Source organism: Hetaerina americana, unplaced genomic scaffold, assembly GCF_022747635.1.
Source record: "Hetaerina americana unplaced genomic scaffold, ioHetAmer1.1.p SCAF_11, whole genome shotgun sequence".
Lineage (NCBI taxonomy): Eukaryota > Metazoa > Arthropoda > Insecta > Odonata > Calopterygidae > Hetaerina > Hetaerina americana.
The window spans coordinates 33,368,968-33,393,971 of record NW_027286181.1 but is presented as its reverse complement, the minus strand read 5'-3'; the positions used below and the strand labels follow the sequence as shown (position 1 = coordinate 33,393,971).

Genomic DNA, 25,004 nt, shown 5'->3' with positions numbered 1-25,004 from the left:
ACCTAAGTTACTAATATCCTACTTATACTTTCTGATGCATGCCCCGTTATTTATTTTGTGTTATGTGTTTCTCTGACTAGTTCAAGATCTATTTTACGATAATCAACTTGAGCATTTTCTTTTCGAGCACGATTTTTGCGGTGAAATGTAAGTGCTATTCCTGGACTGTTTCAAGAGCATACTGTCAGAACTAAAATTTGCTATTACCATTAGCAGTAAAGAAAGAATACGTGTCCAAAATATTTTGGGGATATCTTTCAGATTAATATTTTAATTTCAATTTTAGAATTTCATGATCACCTATTTCTTTCCTCTCCTAAGAGCTTTACGGTGGATGTGTTTGTCACCCATACCATTCATGGTCTACATAAGTACCATAACACATGCGTTACAAGTGATGGAAACTTATCCAGCATTCCCCAGTCTCTCCAAAAATAAACAAAATTTTCTCATTCTCGTTCACAGATCACCATGGCCGACAGATCATATATTTTAAGCATTCCGCTGCTGTTGCTGCTCGTCCAAGCCCTCCGACTAACGTCCACGGAGACCGTTCCCCTCGCCGCCGTCACCGGTTACCGCCTACCGGGAATCTTCGCGCTCAACGACGGGAAACCCTTCTACCTAGACCGAGACCCTGTCACGGGAGCCGTCAGCTTCAACGCGGGTGAGAGTGGAACCCAGCCGATACCGTCCGAGCCGATGGCGGCAGAGTCATCCCCGGTCGCTGACGCAGCGACCGCCGCGGATGAGTACGAGGATGAGGAAGAAGACGAAGGAGAACAACGCCCGGCTCCAGCAGCCGCGGGAGAGAGGGGACGCCCTGCGGGACCTTTGAAAGCGGCGCCCGTGGTGGAAGAGGTAGAAGAAGACGAGCCCCCTCCGTCCAGACCCTTGCCCGTGGCCCCCCCCTTACCGAAAGACCAGATCGACAGGAAGGACTCAGTTTCATCGTCGAAAGCTTCCTCGGGAGGAAGACCCAACGAAATCCAAGATGGAGGAGACAACCCTTACTTTCACCAGTTCCTGAATCTCAACGTCCACGAGTACGGAGACCGGATTCCGGGAGCTTCGAGCATCCGAGACGAACCGTATTCATTCAGTGGACTGAACTTAGGTTCGTCCCCGATCGAGAGGGAATATAAGTTCCCCCTCATATCCAGCTCTTACGCCAACACAAAGGTACAAGGCGTGGGTGGAAATTATTATTATGGGCCCAAGGGGAACGACAGAGAGAAGGGCAAAGATAAAGAAAAATACAGACCTGCTTATGCCGACAACTATGCACCCTCCAGCACGAAGAGACCGTCACCTTCCTACTATCACGAGAGCGACCAAGGTGACGAAGATCATTATTATGGGAGACCCTCTTCATCGACTTCAACCTCTTCAGCATCCAATCCTGAAGAGGAAGAGGAAGAAGATTACCACAAGTATGCGGGAAGTAGCCATCATCAAGGAAACAGGGGTGACAGTGAAGAAGGGGCAGATGAGGAAGGAGAGGAGGAAGGAGATGAATCCATTGACGACCTAGTGGAAGAAGTGTCAGATTACAAAAGACCCCCTGTGCCTCCTAAGCGTCCAGAAGCACCAGTCAGGCAACCTCCAAAGGAGTCATCTCCAACCACCCATCACCACCACTACCAGGGAGATGAAGCTGAGGAAGATGGCTCACAGGACTATGATGATGAGAGGCCATTGTATTATGGCGGAGGTGGCGGAGGATATGGAGGTCGACCGGCTGCTGACAAAGTGCGTCCTCAGCAGACATATTACTATGGCCAACCAGGTGAGGATGAAGAGGAAGAGGAGGAACCAAGTGATGTTCCCCAGAAGAAACCCCAAAAAACACAAGCAGCTGACCAAGGTGAGGAAGACAGACCAAGGCCATCACAGGCAACTGATGAGGCTGAAGAAGAGGAAGGAAGCGAGGAAGGGGAGAGCAATGTCAAAGAAAAGCCCCAGAAGATTCCCCCCAAGCCATCTCTTACCTATTTAGGCTTCAGTCCTGATTTTGACAGGGACCATCATGATGTGTTTGGTGAGAAAGTCCAAGGGAGTCAGAAGATAGAGAAACCTGCAAAGGAGAGCCCTGGATATAAGTATGGATACAATGGCCCCCCTCCTGAGTTTAGCTTAGATGGATTTTATGGATCTGACCTTGAAGGACCTCAAAAAAAACCTTTGAGAGAGCCTGGAACTGCACAATCACCTCCAGAAGATGAGAAGCCTCAGCCCTCTAATAAGAATGAAGAAGGTGCTGAGGAGGAGGAGGAAGAAGAAGAGGCAGAGGTTGTTCAAAAACCATATGACAACAGGCAATCATATAACCCTTCCCAAGTTGTAAGGTTCTCTCCTGCTCAATCTTCTCAAAATCCTACTGAAAGGCCTCCAGCACAACAATCTCAAATAACTTCAAAACCTCCGACTAACCCCAAACAAGGAACATACTATAAGCCAACTTACCCATCACCTTATGGGATTGAAGAACCATTTCGACCTATTTATGGGCCGGGAGAAGATGATGAAGAAACTCAGCTGCAACCAGGGCAAAATTATCAGCAAGCAAATAAGAACCAAGAAGGCCAACCTTTAGTGAAACCTTCTTCCAATCCACCTTACAGACCTGCTCCTTCCCCTGATACAAGACCAAGTGGTTTTCAGCAATATGATAGCTATTATCCAGTTAGACCCCAAAATACTAATATACTTCCTCCAAAGAAGAAGGATAATTTGCCTGAAACTACCCAGAAGGATCCCATCACCTCGACTTACAAACCCTACTATGACTCCAAGACAAAAAAACCAGTTGATCAAGGAGCTTCTTCATGGAAAGTTTACCCCAGCAACAATGCAAATGGGTCACAGCCTTCAAGACCAAACCAAGATGACTCTAAAGATTCTACAATACTTCGAGAGCATGTGAGGCCAACAACAAGCAGTCAGGAAATCATAACTAAAAGACCTTCAACATTGCCTCCTCCAGCACCACCACACAGAGAAGTCATAGGAATTGGTAGTGTTGGAGAGCCTGAGTACATCAAACCGGCAAATAATAAGCCATCATATGGACCTTTTAGATTTCCTGAGCAGGATTACCCACCACAGAGGCCAGTCCTTCAACCACAAAATGGTCTCACATTTGCACAAAGGCCTTCAATTAACAATCCTGTGACTGTCAAACCAAGCCTCCCGCCTCCTCCCTTTGGACTCTCACCACAAGGTCCTCAGAGACCCATCCTCCCTCCATCTCAGAATATTAGACCTCAACTATTAGACAACCATCCTCCTTCATATCATCCTCAACGTGTTCCTGCATTGACTGCTGGGCCTCCTCTTTCACCCCCACCAAGACGCTGGGAGGACAGACCTGTTCACCCACATCCAAGCTCCCGCCCACCACAGAACTTTCTACATAGACCACCTCCTCCTAGGCTTCAGGATCAGCCCTTGAGTGCCCCTCCTCCTACAGGTGGGCATCCATACAAGTTTGTGTCAAGAAAACCTGGACAGGAGCCAGTTCTGATGGGCTCTGCCCCTAATGCAGTCTTTGGAAATGGTTTTAACCCCAATAATAAGAAGAATTCACCTCCTAATGGTCCAAAAGCACAAGCACCTGATCCCAATCTTCCAAACATTTTGCCACAATTTAGACCAAATGCTAAGATATCATATTCCACTATTCAAAGGGAAAATAGACCATATGGTTTACCACCCCCTCCCCCACCACCTCCACAGTTTGGGCCGAACCAAAGAGTTAGTAACATTCCAGAACGGAGAATAGTGTCACCTTTCTATGACCACCTTCAACCACCTCCTCCACCACCTAACAGGCTGCAGCGCATTCAAGGACCTGAGCATGAAATTCCATATGGGCCACCACAAGTGTATCCTTTTGGACCAGGAGGCTCACCACCTGTTGGAAGGAGATCTGGACAACACAATCATGCAAGAGTTGGGGAAGACAGCCTTGACAGCAGCTCAGAGAGCCAGGAAGAATCCAGAAAAAGGCCTCAAGTTACAACTCTCCAAATGATGAGGAATGGCCTTATGGAACATCAGTCAGCTCGACATCCAATAGTTTCCAAGGAAGACACAGGCCCAAAATCAACTGCTAATCCTACTGCTACAATTCAACTGAAACCAACTGTATATGTTACACCAGATGAAGGCGCTAAAAGTGCTTCTTTATCTGTTGATTCCTCAGCTTCAGAAGATCACCCAGTCTTTGTTGTTTACCCTGTCAGTGACTCCTCTAGCAGGGATGATGGTGTAGTTGTTGGGACTAGAGGTTCCCAGAGGCCACTACCCCCTTCCTCCATAGCTACAGAAACTGAACCTTCAGTTCTTCCTCAAAGACCTAACTCAGTTTTATCAGATTTCCCTTATCCACTCCTTAAGCCAAGTTCAACTCTTCCCATAAGGGCAAATAAAGTAGATTCTGTGGTTGCAGGTCCAGTTTATTCTTTGGCTGCAGGGGAAGGTCCTGATGACCGCAGTAAAGATAACACTGAGTCAAATATTATTCCATATCTTCAGGACTACTCACCATATGCCACAAGAAAGCCCACAGTCACCCAAAATGGGCAATCTTCAACTTCTGCTGTGACAGAGCCTAGTGTAATCACAACTTCTCCTCTCCCTACAATAACTCCCAGCACCGAAAAGTATACAACAAAGGCTCCAGTGGCAATAGTGAATGCATGGCAGCCAGATTCTGAAGTGGAGGTGTCAGCGACAATGCATACTGGGAATTCTAGAGTACCTGTAAATCATCGACCAATAATCGAAGATAAAACAGAGAAGTCATCTCCATCTCCTTTGAACTTCCAGGCACCATTCCATGCTAGTGAAAATATTGACCCATCACCAGATTCTGGATGGAGTGCAGTGGGAGGCTCATCTTCAACAGATCTACCTGCTGGGGTAGCATCATCTATCTCTAGATTAGACTATAACACAGGGACAGACATTAAAGACAGTAATGTTGACAGTAGTGACACTTCGAAGTTTGACTTTGACAACTTCAAGCCTCAACTATTTGGAGGTTTTAAACCCATCTACTCACTTCCTGGTGAAGATGAAGATGAATTCAAATTTGCTTTGGGAACTACAGAAAGACAGGAAAGATAGTGATAGTTTAACTGGCACTAAGGTTATAATTATATGAATATGACTGGGTTCCTTGATTCCTGAAATGTAAAAAAGTTCATTCAATGAATCAGTCAAGCATAGACTGAGGGAAGTATGGCCTCACCTTGATTCAGTTTGCTAGGTAATGGGAAAATTTGCAAAGGCATATTTTAAATTCTTTTTGGGTGAAATGAATGAGAAGGTATCCAAAGATTTATTGGATAAAGCTAAGAAAATAGGTGGAACAATTGAGCATTATTTATGCAGTTAATGACAAAGCAAATACCCAATTAATCAGAATAAACATTGTAGGTGTTCTTATATCTGCCTAGTATTATGATATATAATGCAAATTTATGCACAACGGGAATCTAGGAGTTTAACCAAATGAGAATGACTATCAGGTATATTCCTCCTAGGACAGATCATTTCTGTGATATGAAACCTGTTTTTGTCAACTTAAGGCATTTAAAAATTGTGCATCACTCTACTTTCACTGAGGTATCTTACATTCCCTGTAGCCTGGATATTGAAAAATGCTGGTCTATTACTTTTGACATTAAATTTAGGAATTCTCATTAGTCAAACACCTTCAAATTCCTGATTTATGTTACACTCACAATAGCTATTGAGGCTTACAATGACTATTTATGTAAATGACCCTAGACCAAATATTTAATATTAAGCATATACCATTGACATGTGCATCTTGATGAATTTGGGTGCATATGACATCTTGCATAATTTTTTTTCAACTCAAACATGATGTTGATTTGACTTTCAGAGTCCATGCATTTATATCATCCTCATATATGTACACAGTACATTTTTATTGTTGTATTTCTGTTTGCCTGACTGACCACTGGGATCACTCTTCATGTCACTGTGGAACACACAGTATTATGATCCCACCCTGACAAAACATTGATGACGAATCGAAAAGTACAAGGTCTTTTCCCAAGATTTTGGCCAGATCAATACAAGAATGTGACAATAATGACTGTGAAGTTTTTCGACATGACAGAACTTATTTATGTAACTTGAGAGATTTTCATTATTCAATGCTACTTGTTGGAAATATGTAAAAATTTCATCTATCCATTGTTTTATGACCATACCATCCCAAGTGACTGCAAATTGTCTTTAATTGTAATATATAATAAAATAACTAGGGATATTATTGTTAACACATGTCAATTGATATGGACGTGTATATGAGTGTGAGTAAGTTTGATTGATTGTGAGTGTGATAGTGATTATGAACATATTAGATGTGAAAGTATTAAATTCTGTTAAGAGGAAATAAAGTCTCTTTCTCAAAAAAAGTGATTTCATTTGTACTTATTTAATATGCCTTATGACAAAGAGAGTGGTACAGATATAAATTGTATATTTTAGCTTAGTGGAAAAGTACCTAATTGTTTTAGTATATCTCTGCTATTGACAGGTTCCTCTCATTATCCTATAGATACCCCAACAAAGAAAAAGATGTGTGAAGTAAGAACTACCATATAAAATTAACCTTCAAGCTGATGACTAAGTGGTTTCAGTATTAAATCAGTAGCTTTTAATGTGGCCATGGTAATCATTCAACCTGAAGGCTGGCTTGATGAATGAGAGTAGGGCTTATCTCATTATAATTTGTACATTCAGGGTAGGGCCACCTGCTCCTTTTCCTGCATCACCTGTGGCTTCCCAGGAAAATCAGGTACCCAGGAAACCATATGCCTGAGGTTGAGCTGATAGCTGGTTAAGATATGTCCAGATATATAACCTAGATTTGAATTTTGGACCATTCAGTCAATGCTAAAACTTGCTTACCACCTCAGTTGCCATGATCCTTTAAAATGAACCACACACACTAAATTAATTTACTTTAAGGTGATGAAATTTAATTTTGAGGTGAAAAATACTTGAACTTATGGGTAAGTATTGTGTTTTAGTTCAAATTCATGCACCAGAAAATCAGAATTATAAAAAAAATGTAACCCTTACTACCTACACTATTTTGTCCATACAAGTTGATTTATTTATTACAAAGCCAAGATAAGAATACCTAAACATCATGATATAGCACATTTTGAACAGGCACAAGTCGAATTGGATAGTCTCTCAGGGTGCCTAATGATGAGAGCTTCTGACAATATTCATGGATATGCACTTTTTTGTGAGGAAAATTGACAGGAGAAACGCAAATGAAAAATGAAATACAACCCTTGAAATCAGAGAACTTTAATAAAAGTTTGCTTGAAGTTATATGCATTATATTCCATTCAATGCCTAATATTACGCTTTGATGAATATGTTTCTGTACCGTGCATAATCATGCTCCATATCAAAGTCTTGATGAGACATTTCCTGACATCCTCACTCAATATCCCTGTCATCAATTCACTACTCCTTGTGAAAGCTTCTTTATATGCCCCAGTTTTTCTTCTTATGTCCTAACCACTATGATCATTTTGTTCCAAAATATTTCCAAGATAGGTAAACTGTTCCACCTGCTCTAGTTTATGAACTCCTATTTTATCACTTAACTTAGTTTTTCTCTTCCTCAAAAACCACATAATCTTTGTTTTGATTACATTTTTCTCATCCCATACCTATTGCACTGACTTTCTGTAATGTTCTCAGCAATACTAGTAACCCCTTGGCTGCCTGTCAGTTTGCCAGGTAGCCAAGTGGTTCGTTTGATCATCTGCAAACAGAACTGATTTCATTAATTCTCTACCAACGTTAATTCCTATCTTCAGTACTTCTTATGCCTCTTCTACTATTTCCTCTGCATGTACGTTAAAAGCATGGTTGATAATGAAAAATCCCTCTTCCTAATACTACCTATCCCAAATCTCTATCCACTACTAAAATCTGAGTAGTCTTGAGTTATACACAGGCTGCAGACAACTCTCATATCCCTCCAATCTGCTCCTATTTTCTTCAATACAATCATAAATTTTACCAAATTCACCCTATCAAATGCCTTTCAAACATCTATGAATAGGAAAAATTCATCTTCATTTTATTCCATGTTCCTCTCTATTAGTGACCTCATAACTGCTATGACAGCATGCCTCTCTATCCCCTTTCTGAAGCCAATATCATCATCTTCTAAATAAACATTTGCCCTGTTCTCACTATTTTTTATTGATGTTCCTGAGAACCATGTTAGCTGTATGTGAAATTAAACTTATTGTTCTTTAGTACTCATATATGGCTGCCTATTCCTTTTTTGAAATAAAATCTTACCCTGATTGGGCAAAATTTTCCACCCAAATGCCTTCCTCATAAAAGATACAAATAGTCCATAAAAACTCTTCCCACATTCCTTTAACCTTAAAGCAGTTCCTTGGTAATAACCTCTATGGTAAATACCATAAGTCAGCAACATTAGACAAAGAAAGATGTGATGTAGATGAGGATAGCTTAGGTCCAGGCTTACTCAATGGTGACATAGTGGTGGACATAAAGGTGGCATTAAGGGAATTAAAATCAAATAGTGGGACCTTATTTGATTTCAAATCTTTATGCTATCCTCAAGTAAATCATGTCTTTCTATGTCTAAGGTTGCTGGCTTATTGTCTTTATGATATAGGTTTCCTGTACAATCTTTCCATCTCTCTTTGATCTTCTCTGGTTCAATTAAAAATTTTTCTGACTTACTTTTGATTAGTTGCAGGGATTTTACCTTCTTACTTCCTGAAAGTGCTTTTGCCTTCATGTTCAGTACACCCATCCTTTGTAAATATTCCATATCCTCATATTGCATCTTCTACCATGTTTTCTTCACTCCTTTTATTTCAATCCTCAATTTATTATTCAATGCTTCATTCCTCCCATTAAATAACTTTGCATTTACTTTTTTTCATTTTCTTCTCTCATCTATTTTTCTAATCATCTTGTTCATAACCCATGGTTTCCTTGTTCTTTTCCTATTTAATGTTCATATGATTTCATTTGTGGTTTCAATGTCCCTATTTTGATATGTTCACTAATTTCTTCTATTGTACCCAGCCCCTTAACCTCAATTATAATTTTCTGTAAATCTTGCTGATACCCCTTTCTAGAAAGTTCCATGATAATTAAGCAGAGGCTGAACTGGAGTTTTGGAAATGTTTTGCATCATGGCCATGGACATAATATGAATATTTTTGGTTTATCTGTGTTGTAATAGAAGAACCACATAAGATTTAACAGGTAATAGAATTTATCTCATCTACTTTGCCTGGAAGATTCCAGTCCAGGAATATATCATGATATGTAAACGAGCCCTTAAGAAGATGAACTCCAAAGAGGTGGACATAAAATAATATCAAGACTTTGGGGAGTTTGAGGGCATTTAGTAAAAAAACAAGAGAAAAATACTCTCATTCCTATTAAATAAAATAAATAATGTTTCTATTTTGATTATTACTTGATTAGTACTGGAATGTAATTATGCATTAGTCAGCCAATGAGTTAATAAAGGCAGTTACTCATCCTTTTTCTAAAATAATTCTGTATGACATTTTTTTCCAAATTATAATCCTTATTATACCATATGAAAAATATCCCATATATTTCTTTTTTACTGAAGTAGTATTACACTATTATTGATTATTGTGAATGCGTAGATTGAAAGAAAAGGTCCATGATATAAATGTTCCTTAGAGAATTGTTATCAATATATATGCATTAAATAAAAAAGGTCAATTTGTTTAATGATGAAACTAAGGGCTTAGCACTGATATACTTCTAAGATTGGCTCATTATAATGCCAAATACTAAAAAAAAACAGAATTAGAACAAATCATAATTTGGCTCCAAATATTTTCTGCCTCCCTTAATTTCACCCAGTATGCCTAATACTTTCCTCTATCTGGCACACCAAATATCCTGCCCTCTTTCACAGTCTATAGTAGTCCATTGCAGTGCAATATTGCCCATATCCAATTTCCCCATTTTCAAAGTTCTCCCAAAACTTTCTATCTCCCCCGACATAGCTAAGTACATGAGCATTTTTTCCCATCCACTTTACTTTTCAGTTCTTCTCATTATCTGCATCTTAAAAGCCTCCAATGTAGACTTATCTTCCAGTACCAGTGACCAAGTTTCTGTGTCATACCAATTCTTTCTCTATGCTGAAGTTTCACATGTCTTTTCTTTAAATATTTTCTTAATTTCCCTGTCATCAACTTCCTTTTCTTTGTGAAAAGGTTGTTAGCTAATGCAATTCCTCTTTTGAAGTCCTTACTACAGTGAGCATTGTGAGAGACAAAATTTACATTAGTCAGAAATCTGTCATACCCGGTAATATCAGAATCATATTCCATACTGTTCACATTTTTTTATAATAGTAAGTACCTTTGAATTACAATGCAACAACTGTAAAGTGTAAAAATCTTTACTTTTTGAATTTATAAATTATGGAAAAGAACTTTCAAATATACACAATAGCTGTCAGGTAGCTAGTTTTGAGTTTCAATTTGCTCACGCATAATTTGCAGTCGATAATTTGTGTTAAGACATTTCTTTCCAAGTTGTTAAGTGACTCCAGGATTTCAAAAAAGAAGGGAAGTATTACAACAAATACCCCTAGAGAATATATTTCCTCTACAGTAAAAATGTTTTGAGTCACCAAATTGCCTATAACCCTTCTTTTTCTGATAGGTATTATAATCCAGGTGCTATTCCTTCTCATGAGGTCAATGGATACAAATATTGCATTCATATTATATGGATATACAAAATTATTCATGTCCATTGTTTTAACCTGCCTAGTAAGGAAAACCTTCTTATGCCAATTCTACCTCAAATAGATTTTACTATGCTTTGCTCATCTCAGTCTGTCTACACCACCTCAACGGATGAACTCTTTGACATTGCAAGCAATTATTACCAACCTTATTAAATCTGATAAGACACTTGCCTCTGATGACATAACAATTATGAAATTACACAATTATGAAGAACACAATGTAACACTCCACTGTTCTTAGAAAAAGCGGTGGAAAAATTTAGGAGGGGGGAAAAGGAGAGGTAGAATGTTTCATTGACCTCCTCAAACATGTCATTATTCATTGAAACATTATACCTCTCCCATTCCCCCCTCCTAAAGTTCTTAAAAGACTCCAATATCTTTCCGCACCAACCCCTACCCCCATCAAGGCAGTGATGATCATTGACCATACCTTAATAAACGTCAAACCATTGTAGAAAAACACCCCTTCTAATTAAATGTAGAACACGATGAGTTTGTTTTTTTCCACCACTATTTCTAAGAATGGTGGGGTGTTACATTGTGTTTTTCATTAAATGATCACTTAATTAATATAAACTTTCACAAATTTGAGCCAGTAACCTTGCAATACATAGCCTCCCCCTCCCCTAGACCACTAATAGACTGCTGCACCTAAACTCAACTTACCCCCTCTCCCTTACTCCCCTTACCCTGCCCCCTCTCCTCTCCCTTACTCCCCTCTTGTAGCCAGACATTATAAGTTGAAAAAATGTTGTTGTATGTTATATGATGATGATGCACAGCATTGAAACCATGGTCGTGAAATATTAAATCTCAAAAAAATAAAACGAGTGATGAATTATATAAAAATGTTTAAATATATGTAGTATTGTTAGAAAATGTTTTTACTTATATATTTTCAAACTTACACGTCACAGAATGATAGATGCTACCCAAAGATGTTCAAGAATACGGATTTTTACGGGGAAGAGCTCACAATAAAGAAAAAGTTTTACTGCTTGTGCATAAACTGCTAACTTCAGCCACTGGAGAAATAAATCTAAAGCAAGGTCGTAAAACAGGCTAAGACTAAATTTATCTTATTCATTATTAAGAAAGATTCCCAGAAAACTGCACCAAAATGTACCTTATTTATCTTGAAAAAATCAATAACGAGCTGTATTGCTGGAATGATTGGTCAGTACATTGTCGTAATTTTGTCCAAGGCTAAACTGTTTCAAATCGGGCGCTAAAATATCGAACGTCTTGTCAATTCTGTTACGAATATCGCCTTTCAATTGCAAATATAGGCGTACGGGTTTGGACCGAGAGTGAAATTGGTGAAAGTTTTGTATTTTCATCTAAATTAAGTGAGCGTTTATATATTTGATTCTGTGATATGGTAAGTGAAGATAATAAAGACCCCTTAGATATTGTTTCTGTGGAATAATATTATCCGATATAAGAAAAGTAACATTAAGAAATCGCTGATAATATACGGCCAAAACGTCAATGTTCCTTACATTGGCGGGTACTTAAAGATGGTAGTGCGAAATATTTTTAGTCGTAAGCAAAGTATGATGTCATTGTTTGTGTGCGTGCTTACAGTTTCTTAATAAATGGAGGTCTCCGAGGATAGTGGCCTTTCACACATGTCTGAATGTGAGAAAGCTTTCATGGAATCTGGGTGGACGTTTGACCATTTCTCCGGAAGTATCCCGGGCTCTGAAAAGTGGAAAACCCGTCGTTGCCCTTGAATCTACAATTATAACGCATGGCATGCCTTATCCAGAGAACTATTCCACAGCCTATGAGGTAGAAGAAATCATCCGGAGTCAGGTAACAGCGATGAAAACTATTTCATCTTTAAGTGATCTCTGCACAAAATGAATTCATATGTACCGGTATTTGGGGCCATTAATATACAGATTGAGTGATGTCGCTATACTGAAAACATTTGAGAAAGCTGTAGCATTTATATGATAATATGGTGGTTACTATGATATTTGAATCATAGTGATCCCAAATACCCGTACAATAGTATCTCTTTAGTGGTAAACTTTAACGGATATCATATACGTGTATGCTTTTCATTTGACACCAGAAAAATTTTAATTAGGTTGAAATGGTAGAAATTGCTTATTTTTGATTTTATCTCATCCTTCCTAAGTTTATCTTTGAAGTAACTTGCACTATTATTATTAGGTAATCTATCGGTTAAGGTAGGTTTTGGATATACACAACTACCTAGTAAATATTTGTTTCTACTGACAAAACAACCCAACATGCTGCTCTACAACAGGACCCTCTTCAGTATCTTAACTTACATAATTGAGGCTAATTTAATCGCCTATTATTTTTCAAATATTATACTATTTTGTCATTTTGTTAATGTAGTTAGCGTGCATACCCTAGCTGGTGAGCATCTTTTTTATGCTATGTTGTGAGGTCCAGAGTGTACAAGCTAACATACATACTCTCTGAAGCTCCTATTTTAATGCCTATGCATGATCAGAGTGAGGAAATTCCTTCGTTATATTATTTCTGTAATTTTCCTTAGGAATGCATACCTGCCACTGTTGCAATTGTTGAGGGTCATATTCATGTGGGAATCACCAAATATTTGATGGATGATTTAGCGTCAATGAAGAGACCTGCCTATAAAACATCCCGGAGAGATTTGCCATATGTCATTAGTAAGGTTTGTATATAATTTTTAATTATAAAATATCATATTATAAATCTTGTACTCGTGCATCTCAGCAGCGTGAATTACTCTTAGCTGTCCTACTTGAAGCCATGCACACTCCTATCATAAGTACATACTGAGTAGTAAATTCAAAGTTTTTGTTTTGAAGTTTTTTTGATTGAAGTCAGTAAAAACCTAGGTGCGCTGGGTGGCTGCCGCAAATATATGAATATGGGTGGAAAAAATTAAGGAAAATCCATTAGTATATAAGTGTAAAGTAAGTGTTAGTCTAAGAGAAGGAGCACATTCTTGGAAATTATGACTAATACAATAAATTAAGCCAGGGGTATGCACTTGGAAAAGATAACTATTTAGTCTACCATTTGGAGTAGGTTTTGTACAAAGATAAAGAAGCACCTGCACATTTCTCAGCTGCTCCTAAGAAAATACAACCAGAAACTAGACACTACTAAATCCCTTATTCAACTCCACATTCTTCCTTTCTGACTTCATTCCATTCTACATGCCTTGTCTTAAATCCTTTACCTACCCCAAACTTGCTTCCCTAACTTTCTCCCCTCTATCGCAGTTCTCTACAGACTATGCTGATCAAAATGCTCTGCATCCATCTTTCCTGCATGTTTTTGACTTCTTCCAACAATCCTCACTGTTCCCCCACCATTCCTAATGCTTCTTAATTTGTTTTCTTTTCCATTCATTTTAGCTTTTTCATCCTCCTCTACAGGCACATATCAAAAGCCTTAAATGTATGTCTATCATCTCAATTCAATGACTATGTCTCCACACCATTTCAAACGACATACTACCTTGATCAAAAAGTTCCCGGAATAACCACCGTGTGGCGCTCCCATCGTTCCGATTTGAGTTCTGTTTTTTTTGTTAAATTGGTACATCTGTTGTTGATATTCCCTTTAAATCTTAGTGTCATAACTTGACATTTGCAAAAGTTACGGTCGGTTTTCGGTATGTCCATCAGTGCTTCCTGCGATTTTTCCATTACTTCCTCTCGGCTGCTAAAACGCGTTCCCCGTAATGGTTTTTTAACTCGATTGAACAGAAAGAAGTCACAGAGAGCCAAATCAGGTGAATTCGGTGGCTGTTGGATGGTATTTGTTGCATTTTTCGTCAAAAAATTACGAATAATGATAGCACTGTGCGACGGTGCGTTATCATGGTGCAAAATCCACGAGTTTTCTGCCCACATTTCTGGTCTCTTTCGGCGAATTGCTTCACGCAAACGTCTCATAACGCCCAAATAATACTCTTTGTTTACTGTCTGGCCTTCTGGCAAAAATTCATGATGCACTACACCGTTGTAATCCATGAAAACCGTCAGCATTGCCTTCTTTTTTGACTGAAAACGACGTGGTTTTTTTGGTCTCGGCTCATTTGGTGAACGCCATTCACTTGCCTGATGTCTGGATTGCGTGTCGTACTCATAAACCCACGTCTCGTCTCCAGTAATGATCCTTTTGATGAATGTGGGATCGGATTCAGCCTCGCAAATCATGTCTTTTGCGACGTCAACACGGTCTCTTTTTTGCATGAAATTGAGGTCTTTTGGAACCAACTTTGCTGCTACACGACGGAAACCCAAATCATTAACCACAATGTCTTGGGCGGATCCATAGGCAATGTTCAAGTCCTCCGCTATTTCTCTGATGGTTAATTTGCGGTTATTGACCAACATTTCTTTTACTTTATCAATTTTTTCACCGACTTTCGATGTCGATGTCCAACATTTCCAACGTCCGTGCGCCACTAAATCCGTTTTTTACGCAAAATTTAATACAAGTTCATTGTTGCAAATTTAAATCCATTTCTGAAATTGTAAAAAATCGCCAACACACACAGAGATAGATGTACTCTTGGCTACGTAACTTTTGCAAATGTCAAGTTATGACACTAAGATTTAAAGGGAATATCAACAACAGATGTATCAATTTAACAAAAAAAACAGAACTCAAATCGGAACGATGGGAGCGCCACACGGTGGTTATTCCGGGAACTTTTTGATCAAGGTAGTACCATATCAAGGTCTTCATTAACCTTTCCATGACATACATCTTGGTTAAAGCTTATAAATTCAAATTCTTAACCTATCTTCCCTGTTTTATCCTTTGGAAAATGACATTAAACTTCAGTATTACTAAATTATGATAGGAATCCATATCCACTTCCATGACTGCAAATTAATCACGCTGCTCCTAAATCTTTGCCTAATCATAATATATTCTTGCTGATATTTTTCTGAATCCGTGAAAATTACCCATGCATGCCTATGCCTATTGTAGTGTTTAAGCCAAGTGTTCGGTATGATTAAAGCCTGTCTTGTAGAGCTCTATTGCTTATTCCATGCCGTCATTCCTTGTTCTTTAACCATAGTTATATACTTCACTATCATCTCTGCCATTGGCTGCTGTTTCATTCCAAGCCCTTATCACTATTAAATGTTTCCATTCTGGAATACTTGCAATTATTTCCTCAAATTGATTGTATACCCTGTTGACTGTTCCTCCCTATTGTTGCTTGATGTTGTATAGACCTGAATAATGATCAAGTACTTTGGTTCAGCTTTTCCTTTTACTTAAAATATTCTTTGAGTCTCTTGGTCTATGTTTACTATGCTTTTTCCTACCTTTTTGTGCAATATTATTGCCTCCGTCCCTCCCATTATTCCTGTCCACTGTATATTACTTCATAACTATTGCTCTAATAATTCCCACTCTCCTTCTAACTCACCTGGCCTGAAACATCTTTATTTTCTCTCTCCATCTCTAACTTAATATTTTTTAATTTTCCTCTCCTCAACATAATTCTAATATTCCATATTGTAACTGGTTCATTCCTTTTGTGTGTCTACTTTGCTGCTGCTGTCTAATTCAGTTTGCTAGGATTTTGCGAGATGACGACTGCAGAAGCTCTGCCTAACCCACTGTTGGGCAAAATACAACGCCCAGTAGGCAGAATCCCATGGTTGCCAGGACTCATACTCAAATCTATGACCATCATTATTTCATGGGATTATTAATTGAGATGGTTTCCCATTGCTTTCCTTAATAGTAATTTTAACATGATTCCATCATTTTAATGGCTACCACAGTGTGGTGTGGTACTTTTTGTAGACACGTCGCGGAGGAACAGAGGCTGTGAGGGTTACCTTTTGTTTGGCACTTATCCTTTGACCAATATGACATGATTGACCCTGTTAGGAGCAATAATCACTTCTCCCACCAGTTTCTGACTTGGTCTACTGTGCATTGTATCATGCTCAGCAGTGGGAAAGGCAAAGTCTCTGCAGCTATAAGAATGCACCAGCAAAATTTGTATTCCTGTCCATTTTCCATTGAAAAATTAATATATTTTCTTGAATAGCTTTTTATTTATTTCCAAAAATAAATTTTTCATTTTGAGGTATAAATATTTTTTAGCGTTTAGTTTGGTATACATGTATTAAGTACATGATTATTAATCTCTTATGAGGATGGACCAGCATAGAAGTTTGTTTATTGTGATCCATCCCTTTGGATATCTTCTTCATGAAGGGAAAATATCAATAATTATGTATGTGGCTATTTTTGAAGGGCTTGCTTCCATTTGGCTGTACATTCCTATAGTTTTTTAATTCACTAAAACAGGTGGCAGTAAGTGTGGGAAATAATATTGCAATATTAGTAATGAAATTATTCATCAAAGTAAGTGTTATAACTTTTGGAAAATGATTATTTAATTAAAAATAAAGAGCTTAAGAAATAAATGTATGTGCTGAAAATCGAATTTGTTATGTGACTTCCCACTTCTCGTATAGTAATATATTTGAGAGAAATATGTTTGTCTATGATTATTATTCATGTTGGTGGTGCACCAATCAAAAGTTCATGAGATTTCAACTCTTGTTCATTAATTGTGTATGTTTATTTTGCTGAATGATTATCCTTATAAGGTTTGATGAGTTTCCTCAGTATTTCTCTGGTGTGAATAAGGGTGGTAGGCTTGTTGTGATATTTTGTACTTGAAAAACTGGTAGGGTGCATATGTAATATGAGTAATTGGAACATAAGAAAATAATTTTTACTTATAAATATCTTGAATCACAGCTTGATTAATAAGAATTGTCAGGGTGAAATTTTGCGTTGAATTTTAAATAACTATTTGTGCCATGTGAAATTTTAGTCCATAATTTGATTGTGTTTAATTTAAATAAAATTCTACTTTAAGGGCTTATGTGGCGGTACTACTGTCTCTGCAACAATGATAGCTGCAAAACTGGCTGGGGTGAACGTATTCGTCACAGGTGAGAATTATATTGGGAATGGTCCTTTTTAAGGTAAGGTGGTAAATTTCACTTGAATAGTATCCTCTGCAGCAATGGGAGATAAATTTGACCATTTTCTGCCCCAATCCCTTGGAAATATAGCATATGGCTGCGTAGATTTTCGCGGCGGTGGCTTGAAGAATTCTGCATGTCCGGGTTTTCACCGCGTTGTTGTTTGAAGCCGACAACAGTTTCGCCAAAGTTTCATCCGGCGTCTTCAGGTCAAAGATGAGGGACTCAGATTTTGGCCGTCCTTATATAGGTGGTCCCGTCCAGGTGCTGCTCTCTGATTGGTCCTTTTTCGGAGGACTCTCTTCCACGCGTTGTGGAGATGGTAGCCTTCATCTCTATTGAAATTCGCCGGGTTTTTGGCTATCTCAATAGCTTCTCTGATTAGGCGTGGGTAATATCTACTTTCTTTACTTATGATTGTAGCGTCATGGAATAGAATATCATGGCCGGGTTCACTCCACTTATGCTCAGAGATGGCCGAGAGGTGAAACTGTTTGTTCGTAGTAGCCCGGAGGTGTTCTTTCATCCGAACTTTCATAGCTCGGCATGTTTCCCCGATGTAGGCTTTCCCACATGAGCACGGTACTTGATAGACCCCTTCGTATAGGTCTTTCGAGATTTTGTCATTCGGTCCGGGGAGCGCGTCCGCTATTTTCTTGGTGCAGTTGAATCTTGTCACCACGTCGTGCTTTTTAAGGATTCTGGCTATCTTCTCGGATGTTCCCGATACGAAGGGGATAGTCGCGTATGCCTTTGGGTCCGGTTCCGTCTGCTTGATTGACTTGTCAGAATCTCGTCTTCGCCTTTCTTCCCTGGCGGTCCTTTTTAGGACCATATCGTTCCGATAGCCATTTTGTTTTAGTGCTCTAAGGAGATGTTTCTTTTCAGTCAGCAAAGAATCGGCGTCAGAGATTTCATACGCTCTGTGAACTAGTGTGTCCACCAAAGATGTCTTCTGGAGCAGATGGTGGTGAGAGGTTGCGTTTAGATAACGGTCGGTGTGCGTCTTCTTTCTGTAAACAGCATGTCCCAGCTTCCCACAACTCTTCTTCTTGACTAAGACGTCCAGGAAAGGTAGTTGGTTGTCCTTTTCTACTTCCATCGTAAATTTGATGGAATGATGTTGTGAGTTGAGAAATTGAAGAAATTTCTGAAGTTCTGCTGCGCCGTGCTGCCAGATGACGAAAGTATCATCCACATATCTTAACCACATCCTAGGTTTTTTCTCGTACTGATTAAGGATCTTTTCTTCAAAATGCTCCATGAACAGGTTAGCCACTACCGGAGACAGCGGCGAACCCATGGCTGCACCCTCTGTCTGCTCATAGAATTCTTCGTTCCACAAAAAATAAGCATTCCTGCTGTTTACAGAAAGAAGACGCACACCGACCGTTATCTAAACGCAACCTCTCACCACCATCCGCTCCAGAAGACATCTTTGGTGGACACACTAGTTCACAGAGCGTATGAAATCTCTGACGCCGATTCTTTGCTGACTGAAAAGAAACATCTCCTTAGAGCACTAAAACAAAACGGCTATCGGAACGATATGGTCCTAAAAAGGACCGCCAGGGAAGAAAGGCGAAGACGAGATTCTGACAAGTCAATCAAGCAGACGGAACCGGACCCAAAGGCATACGCGACTATCCCCTTCGTATCGGGAACATCCGAGAAGATAGCCAGAATCCTTAAAAAGCACGACGTGGTGACAAGATTCAACTGCACCAAGAAAATAGCGGACGCGCTCCCCGGACCGAATGACAAAATCTCGAAAGACCTATACGAAGGGGTCTATCAAGTACCGTGCTCATGTGGGAAAGCCTACATCGGGGAAACATGCCGAGCTATGAAAGTTCGGATGAAAGAACACCTCCGGGCTACTACGAACAAACAGTTTCACCTCTCGGCCATCTCTGAGCATAAGTGGAGTGAACCCGGCCATGATATTCTATTCCATGACGCTACAATCATAAGTAAAGAAAGTAGATATTACCCACGCCTAATCAGAGAAGCTATTGAGATAGCCAAAAACCCGGCGAATTTCAATAGAGATGAAGGCTACCATCTCCACAACGCGTGGAAGAGAGTCCTCCGAAAAAGGACCAATCAGAGAGCAGCACCTGGACGGGACCACCTATATAAGGACGGCCAAAATCTGAGTCCCTCATCTTTGACCTGAAGACGCCGGATGAAACTTCGGCGAAACTGTTGTCGGCTTCAAACAACAACGCGGTGAAAACCCGGACATGCAGAATTCTTCAATATAGCATATGTTTTAACTGGGGCAACATGATTCAATTGATTTAAAGCAGTAAATAAAATGCTCAGTCATATTGTAGATCTTATCATATTTTGTATAAAATGTAGTCATTGTTTACTTATTGATTGATTTTACAGGTGGGATTGGTGGAGTTCACCGTGGTGCTAGTACCACAATGGACATCAGTGCCGATCTAACTGAGCTTGGTAGGACACCTGTTGCAGTGATTTCTAGTGGAGTAAAATCAATTCTTGATGTTGAAAAAACTCTGGAATATCTTGTAAGTAATGCATGCTGTGCTGCATTGTATGTCTGTTAAAGTCAAACTTACAGTATTTGCAAACTATTCATATTTTGGTGCAGTGATAACAATTAGATTAGTTCTATAGCATTACACTTATATGAGTTAGTTTGTGACCATGTCAGGATTTTAAAATGTAGTTCATGAAATTAACCCAAGTTTCAAAAGATTAATTGAAACTAGGGAATATGTCTAGAAAAGATTTGTTTGAACATACATAGATATAATGCAATGGTTTTGAGGCTTTACTTGGTGAAAATTTATGATCACTGCATAAATAAACTTGGTGTGAATTTCCATATTATGGATACATCTCTGAAAAAATAGCCAATATATTCCTGTTAGACCAATTTAGGATCGCATGCAGTAACAGAAGCAACCTGCGAACATTTTTGAATTGAACTAAAGGCAAAGTGGAAAACACAGTAAAAATTGGCATTTGCAAACTTAAATGTAAAGATTGCAACACAGTCAACAGGACAAATGGGAAGATTATTCAATCTACATGCAGAGGAACACAAGAAGAATCTGCAGAGTTTGAATGTCACTTAATCCCATTTTGCTGAGCAATTATGGGAGATGGATCATAAGGATGACTTTGTTCTGGACATCTTCATCTTGAGGAAAAGGGAAAAAAATGGGCACCCTGGAACAGTTAGAAATAAAAAGAGAGTGTATGTTTTACTGGACTTGTGTGCACTCAAATGCATGCATGGTTTACATAGTCTAATTTAGTACAAATGATTTGAAAGCATCAATTTATGGTGGTTAGGGAACTTTGGTAATTGTTTTTTGATATTTTTATCATACTAGGGTGGTCTGAAAAGTTCTTGGCATCACTACTCCCCTGAATTTTTTCTCTAGTGTTCGCACAACTGTGAGTAGATGCCATGTGAAATTGCAAGCCATTCCATCCAGCAGTTTGCTGTTGGCAGTGAATCAGTTGCATTGCTGTGATAAACTGTGTAGAAGAATTTTTATGTTCACTGGAATAAATTCAAGGATTGTTCATGTGTATGGGGTCTCTTCTCCAATTTCCCCCATGAAGAAGTGAGCAGCCAAGTTAATATGTGGTGATGAAAGCCTCCAAGATGATCCACGTGAAGGATATCCTAAAAGTTCAATCACACTGGAAATTATCAAAAAAGAGCTACCTAATATTTTGGAAGATGGGCATACAAAGGTGCATGAAATTACTATTATTGTAGGGATATCAAAAAAATTCATTGGTTACATTGGTTTTGTACGATGAATTGCACATGACAAAGCTTGGCGCGAGATGGGTGCTGTGTGTGCTCTGTAGATTAAAAATGCATTTGAACATCACTTTCTCAAGAGTGCTTGACATGCTTTACGAAAAACAAGAGTGAGTTTTTGCATTGTTATGTGTCAATGGGTGAAATATAGATTCACCACTATGCACCATGGAAACAGCAATCCATGCAGTGGCTACAGGCCAGTGCCTAGCTCCTAAGAAGGCAAAGATGGTGCCATTGGTGGTTAAGGTCATGGCATCAGTTTTTTGGGATGCTAAAGGATTACTGCTGTTCGAATATCTTGAAAAAGGTAACCAATACCTGGGGAGTAATATTCTAGCCTTTAAACGAAATTGGATGCAAAAATGCATGGAAGCAGATCCGGCGTGCAGAAGGAAAAAACTTTGCCATCAGGCACCTGCCCAAGAAATCGTCTTGGGTATAGGAAAATTGAGAGATTTCCAGTATGTAGTGCTGGAGCATCCACCCTAATCCTTAGATTTGACTCACTCAGACTTCCATCTTTTCTGAAATCTGAAAAGTTTTTCGAAGTCTGCCACATACAAATGGGATAATTGCATGGGAACTCGGCTGAATGAAATCTTTTAATATTAAAGGGGATTATGTTGAAAGGTAAAGCTTTTTTGAAAACATAAATTGTCATTTTCATCATCAGGCCAAGTACTTTTTAGATCATCCAATTAAAATACTGTGTGTTCAAATGTTTCATGAGTGCAATTTTGTCATTCATTATTTCAGGAAACCCAAGGAGTGTGTGTGGCTACTTTTGGAGAGAACCGTGAATTTCCATGTTTTTTCTCCCCCAAAACAATTGGCGATGATGGGAAACCAATACTATCCCCATATGCAGTTTCAAATCCCAAGGAAGCAGCTGAGTTGATTCATGCCAACTTGTCCCTTAACCTGGGTAGTGGAATTCTAATAGCTGTACCACCACCTCCTGAGGGAATGGTCAGTGAAGATGCAGTTGACATAGAGTCAATCATACAGGAAACTCTGAAAGAAGTTGAAGAGAAAGGCATTCGAGGGAAGGATGTGACTCCATATGTTCTTAAAGAAGTTGCTACTAAGACAGATGGAAAATCTCTCACTGCCAGTATCCTTTACTACCTTTGCCGTAACACTTCTATCGTAGCATTTTGTGGAGTTCATTTTTTCAAGACTTGTTAATTTTTAATCATCTAAACATTCCCTTTTTTGTGGAGTGCTTCAATTTAAAGGTGCTTTTTCATGCATTTTATGAGGTAGGTATTAAAGTTGTCTTCTTTACTAAAATTCATTTATTAATATTATATAACATTGACATATTCATAATATAATAATAATTGGATAAAATATTGGACAAGTAATTATTTATCACTTGGGTGGGTAGTTTCTTTGTTTTTTATCAGCTTAGTCCATTATTCTTTCATTTCTGACATTAAGTAATTCCTTAATAGTTTGTGCAGATATAGCATTAATTCAACATAATGCCATGGTTGGTGCTCAGATAGCCAAAGAGCTTCAAGGACTTATTAATTTAAAGAAACAAAGGTGAGGAATAGAAAATAAGGACATGTGTTCCATGTAATTTTAAAATAGCAATTGTTGTGTATCCAAATGGTCTTTGGCATTTGTGAAATTGTTAATTTTTCTCTCAGCCATGATGATTCATCATGGATTTTGTTTGGACATTACTATAACAGATCCATTACCTCTATATTTAAAACATTGATTAAGTTAAACAGTATGACTGATGTTTTTAGACATTATGGACATCCTTATCATGATGAAAGAAGACACTTTTCTGTTCCACTTAAAATATTTTTTATGTCTGAGACTGTGTTGACATCCTTATCTTTGGTGCACATATCATATACAAGGCATGAATTGAAATAGGATATTAAAAGAGTAAAATAAGATGTCATACATTTATATATTTAGAAGGTTTTATCTTAAAATCACTTTTGATGAGAGTTATCATAGCATAATACAAAGTGATTTACATGGAATACCTTCCTGATTTGATTTGTTTTGATGGGGCTAGTTTTTTGGAAGAATTTTGAAATCATTTTTGACATAAATCTGCAACCTAACTTAGAATACATGTTTTCTTTGGGCAATATGATTTACCTATTATAGTGGATATGCAGTGAAGACTTTGGAAATCAGGTGGCCCCAGAAATGTTAAGTGAATAAGTGTGTTGGGCGTTGCATTTTGTTATGAACCGTTTAAAACCCATCCACATTCCTCCGCCATTAAGAGGAGTGCTCCCCATAAGGGGTCTCCTCCCGCTTCCTAACCTTCCCTCCAACCATCATTCCCCACTTCCCTCCCCCACCTTCTCACCTCCCCGCCCCCCACCGAAATTTTGTATATACTACCTTGATCAAAAAGTTCCCGGAATAACCACCGTGTGGCGCTCCCATCGTTCCGATTTGAGTTCTGTTTTTTTTGTTAAATTGGTACATCTGTTGTTGATATTCCCTTTAAATCTTAGTGTCATAACTTGACATTTGCAAAAGTTACGGTCGGTTTTCGGTATGTCCATCAGTGCTTCCTGCGATTTTTCCATTACTTCCTCTCGGCTGCTAAAACGCGTTCCCCGTAATGGTTTTTTAACTCGATTGAACAGAAAGAAGTCACAGGGAGCCAAATCAGGTGAATTCGGTGGCTGTTGGATGGTATTTGTTGCATTTTTCGTCAAAAAATTACGAATAATGATAGCACTGTGCGACGGTGCGTTATCATGGTGCAAAATCCACGAGTTTTCTGCCCACATTTCTGGTCTCTTTCGGCGAATTGCTTCACGCAAACGTCTCATAACGCCCAAATAATACTCTTTGTTTACTGTCTGGCCTTCTGGCAAAAATTCATGATGCATTACACCGTTGTAATCCATGAAAACCGTCAGCATTGCCTTCTTTTTTGACTGAAAACGACGTGGTTTTTTTGGTCTCGGCTCATTTGGTGAACGCCATTCACTTGCCTGATGTCTGGATTGCGTGTCGTACTCATAAACCCACGTCTCGTCTCCAGTAATGATCCTTTTGATGAATGTGGGATCGGATTCAGCCTCGCAAATCATGTCTTTTGCGACGTCAACACGGTCTCTTTTTTGCATGAAATTGAGGTCTTTTGGAACCAACTTTGCTGCTACACGACGGAAACCCAAATCATTAACCACAATGTCTTGGGCGGATCCATAGGCAATGTTCAAGTCCTCCGCTATTTCTCTGATGGTTAATTTGCGGTTATTGACCAACATTTCTTTTACTTTATCAATTTTTTCACCGACTT

The 25,004-nt window shown here is 38.8% G+C and overlaps 2 protein-coding genes across 2 annotated transcripts in view; both read left to right on the top strand.

Annotated features, from left to right (window-relative positions):
- The first annotated feature begins 471 nt into the window (after positions 1-471).
- LOC139701119 (trithorax group protein osa-like) lies at positions 472-5,133 on the top strand. The gene has a single exon (XM_071599695.1). The coding sequence runs from the start codon at positions 472-474 to the stop codon at positions 5,131-5,133; it is 4,662 nt and encodes a 1,553-aa protein (XP_071455796.1).
- A 7,016-nt stretch (positions 5,134-12,149) lies between these two features.
- The window catches only part of LOC139701118 (pseudouridine-5'-phosphate glycosidase-like), a 36,577-nt gene continuing 23,722 nt past the window's right edge, over positions 12,150-25,004 (top strand). The window contains exons 1-7 of the mRNA XM_071599694.1: positions 12,150-12,251; positions 12,458-12,688; positions 13,410-13,550; positions 17,778-17,853; positions 20,284-20,426; positions 22,463-22,820; positions 23,173-23,257. Coding sequence (XP_071455795.1) covers positions 12,249-12,251; positions 12,458-12,688; positions 13,410-13,550; positions 17,778-17,853; positions 20,284-20,426; positions 22,463-22,820; positions 23,173-23,257 — 1,037 coding nt within the window. The 5' untranslated portion in view covers positions 12,150-12,248. The remainder of the gene's footprint in view (positions 12,252-12,457; positions 12,689-13,409; positions 13,551-17,777; positions 17,854-20,283; positions 20,427-22,462; positions 22,821-23,172; positions 23,258-25,004) is intronic.

Excerpts from the sequence above, each read along its gene's own strand:
- LOC139701119 (XM_071599695.1), top strand. The coding sequence starts at position 472 with ATGGCCGACAGATCATATATTTTAAGCATTCCGCTGCTGTTGCTGCTC.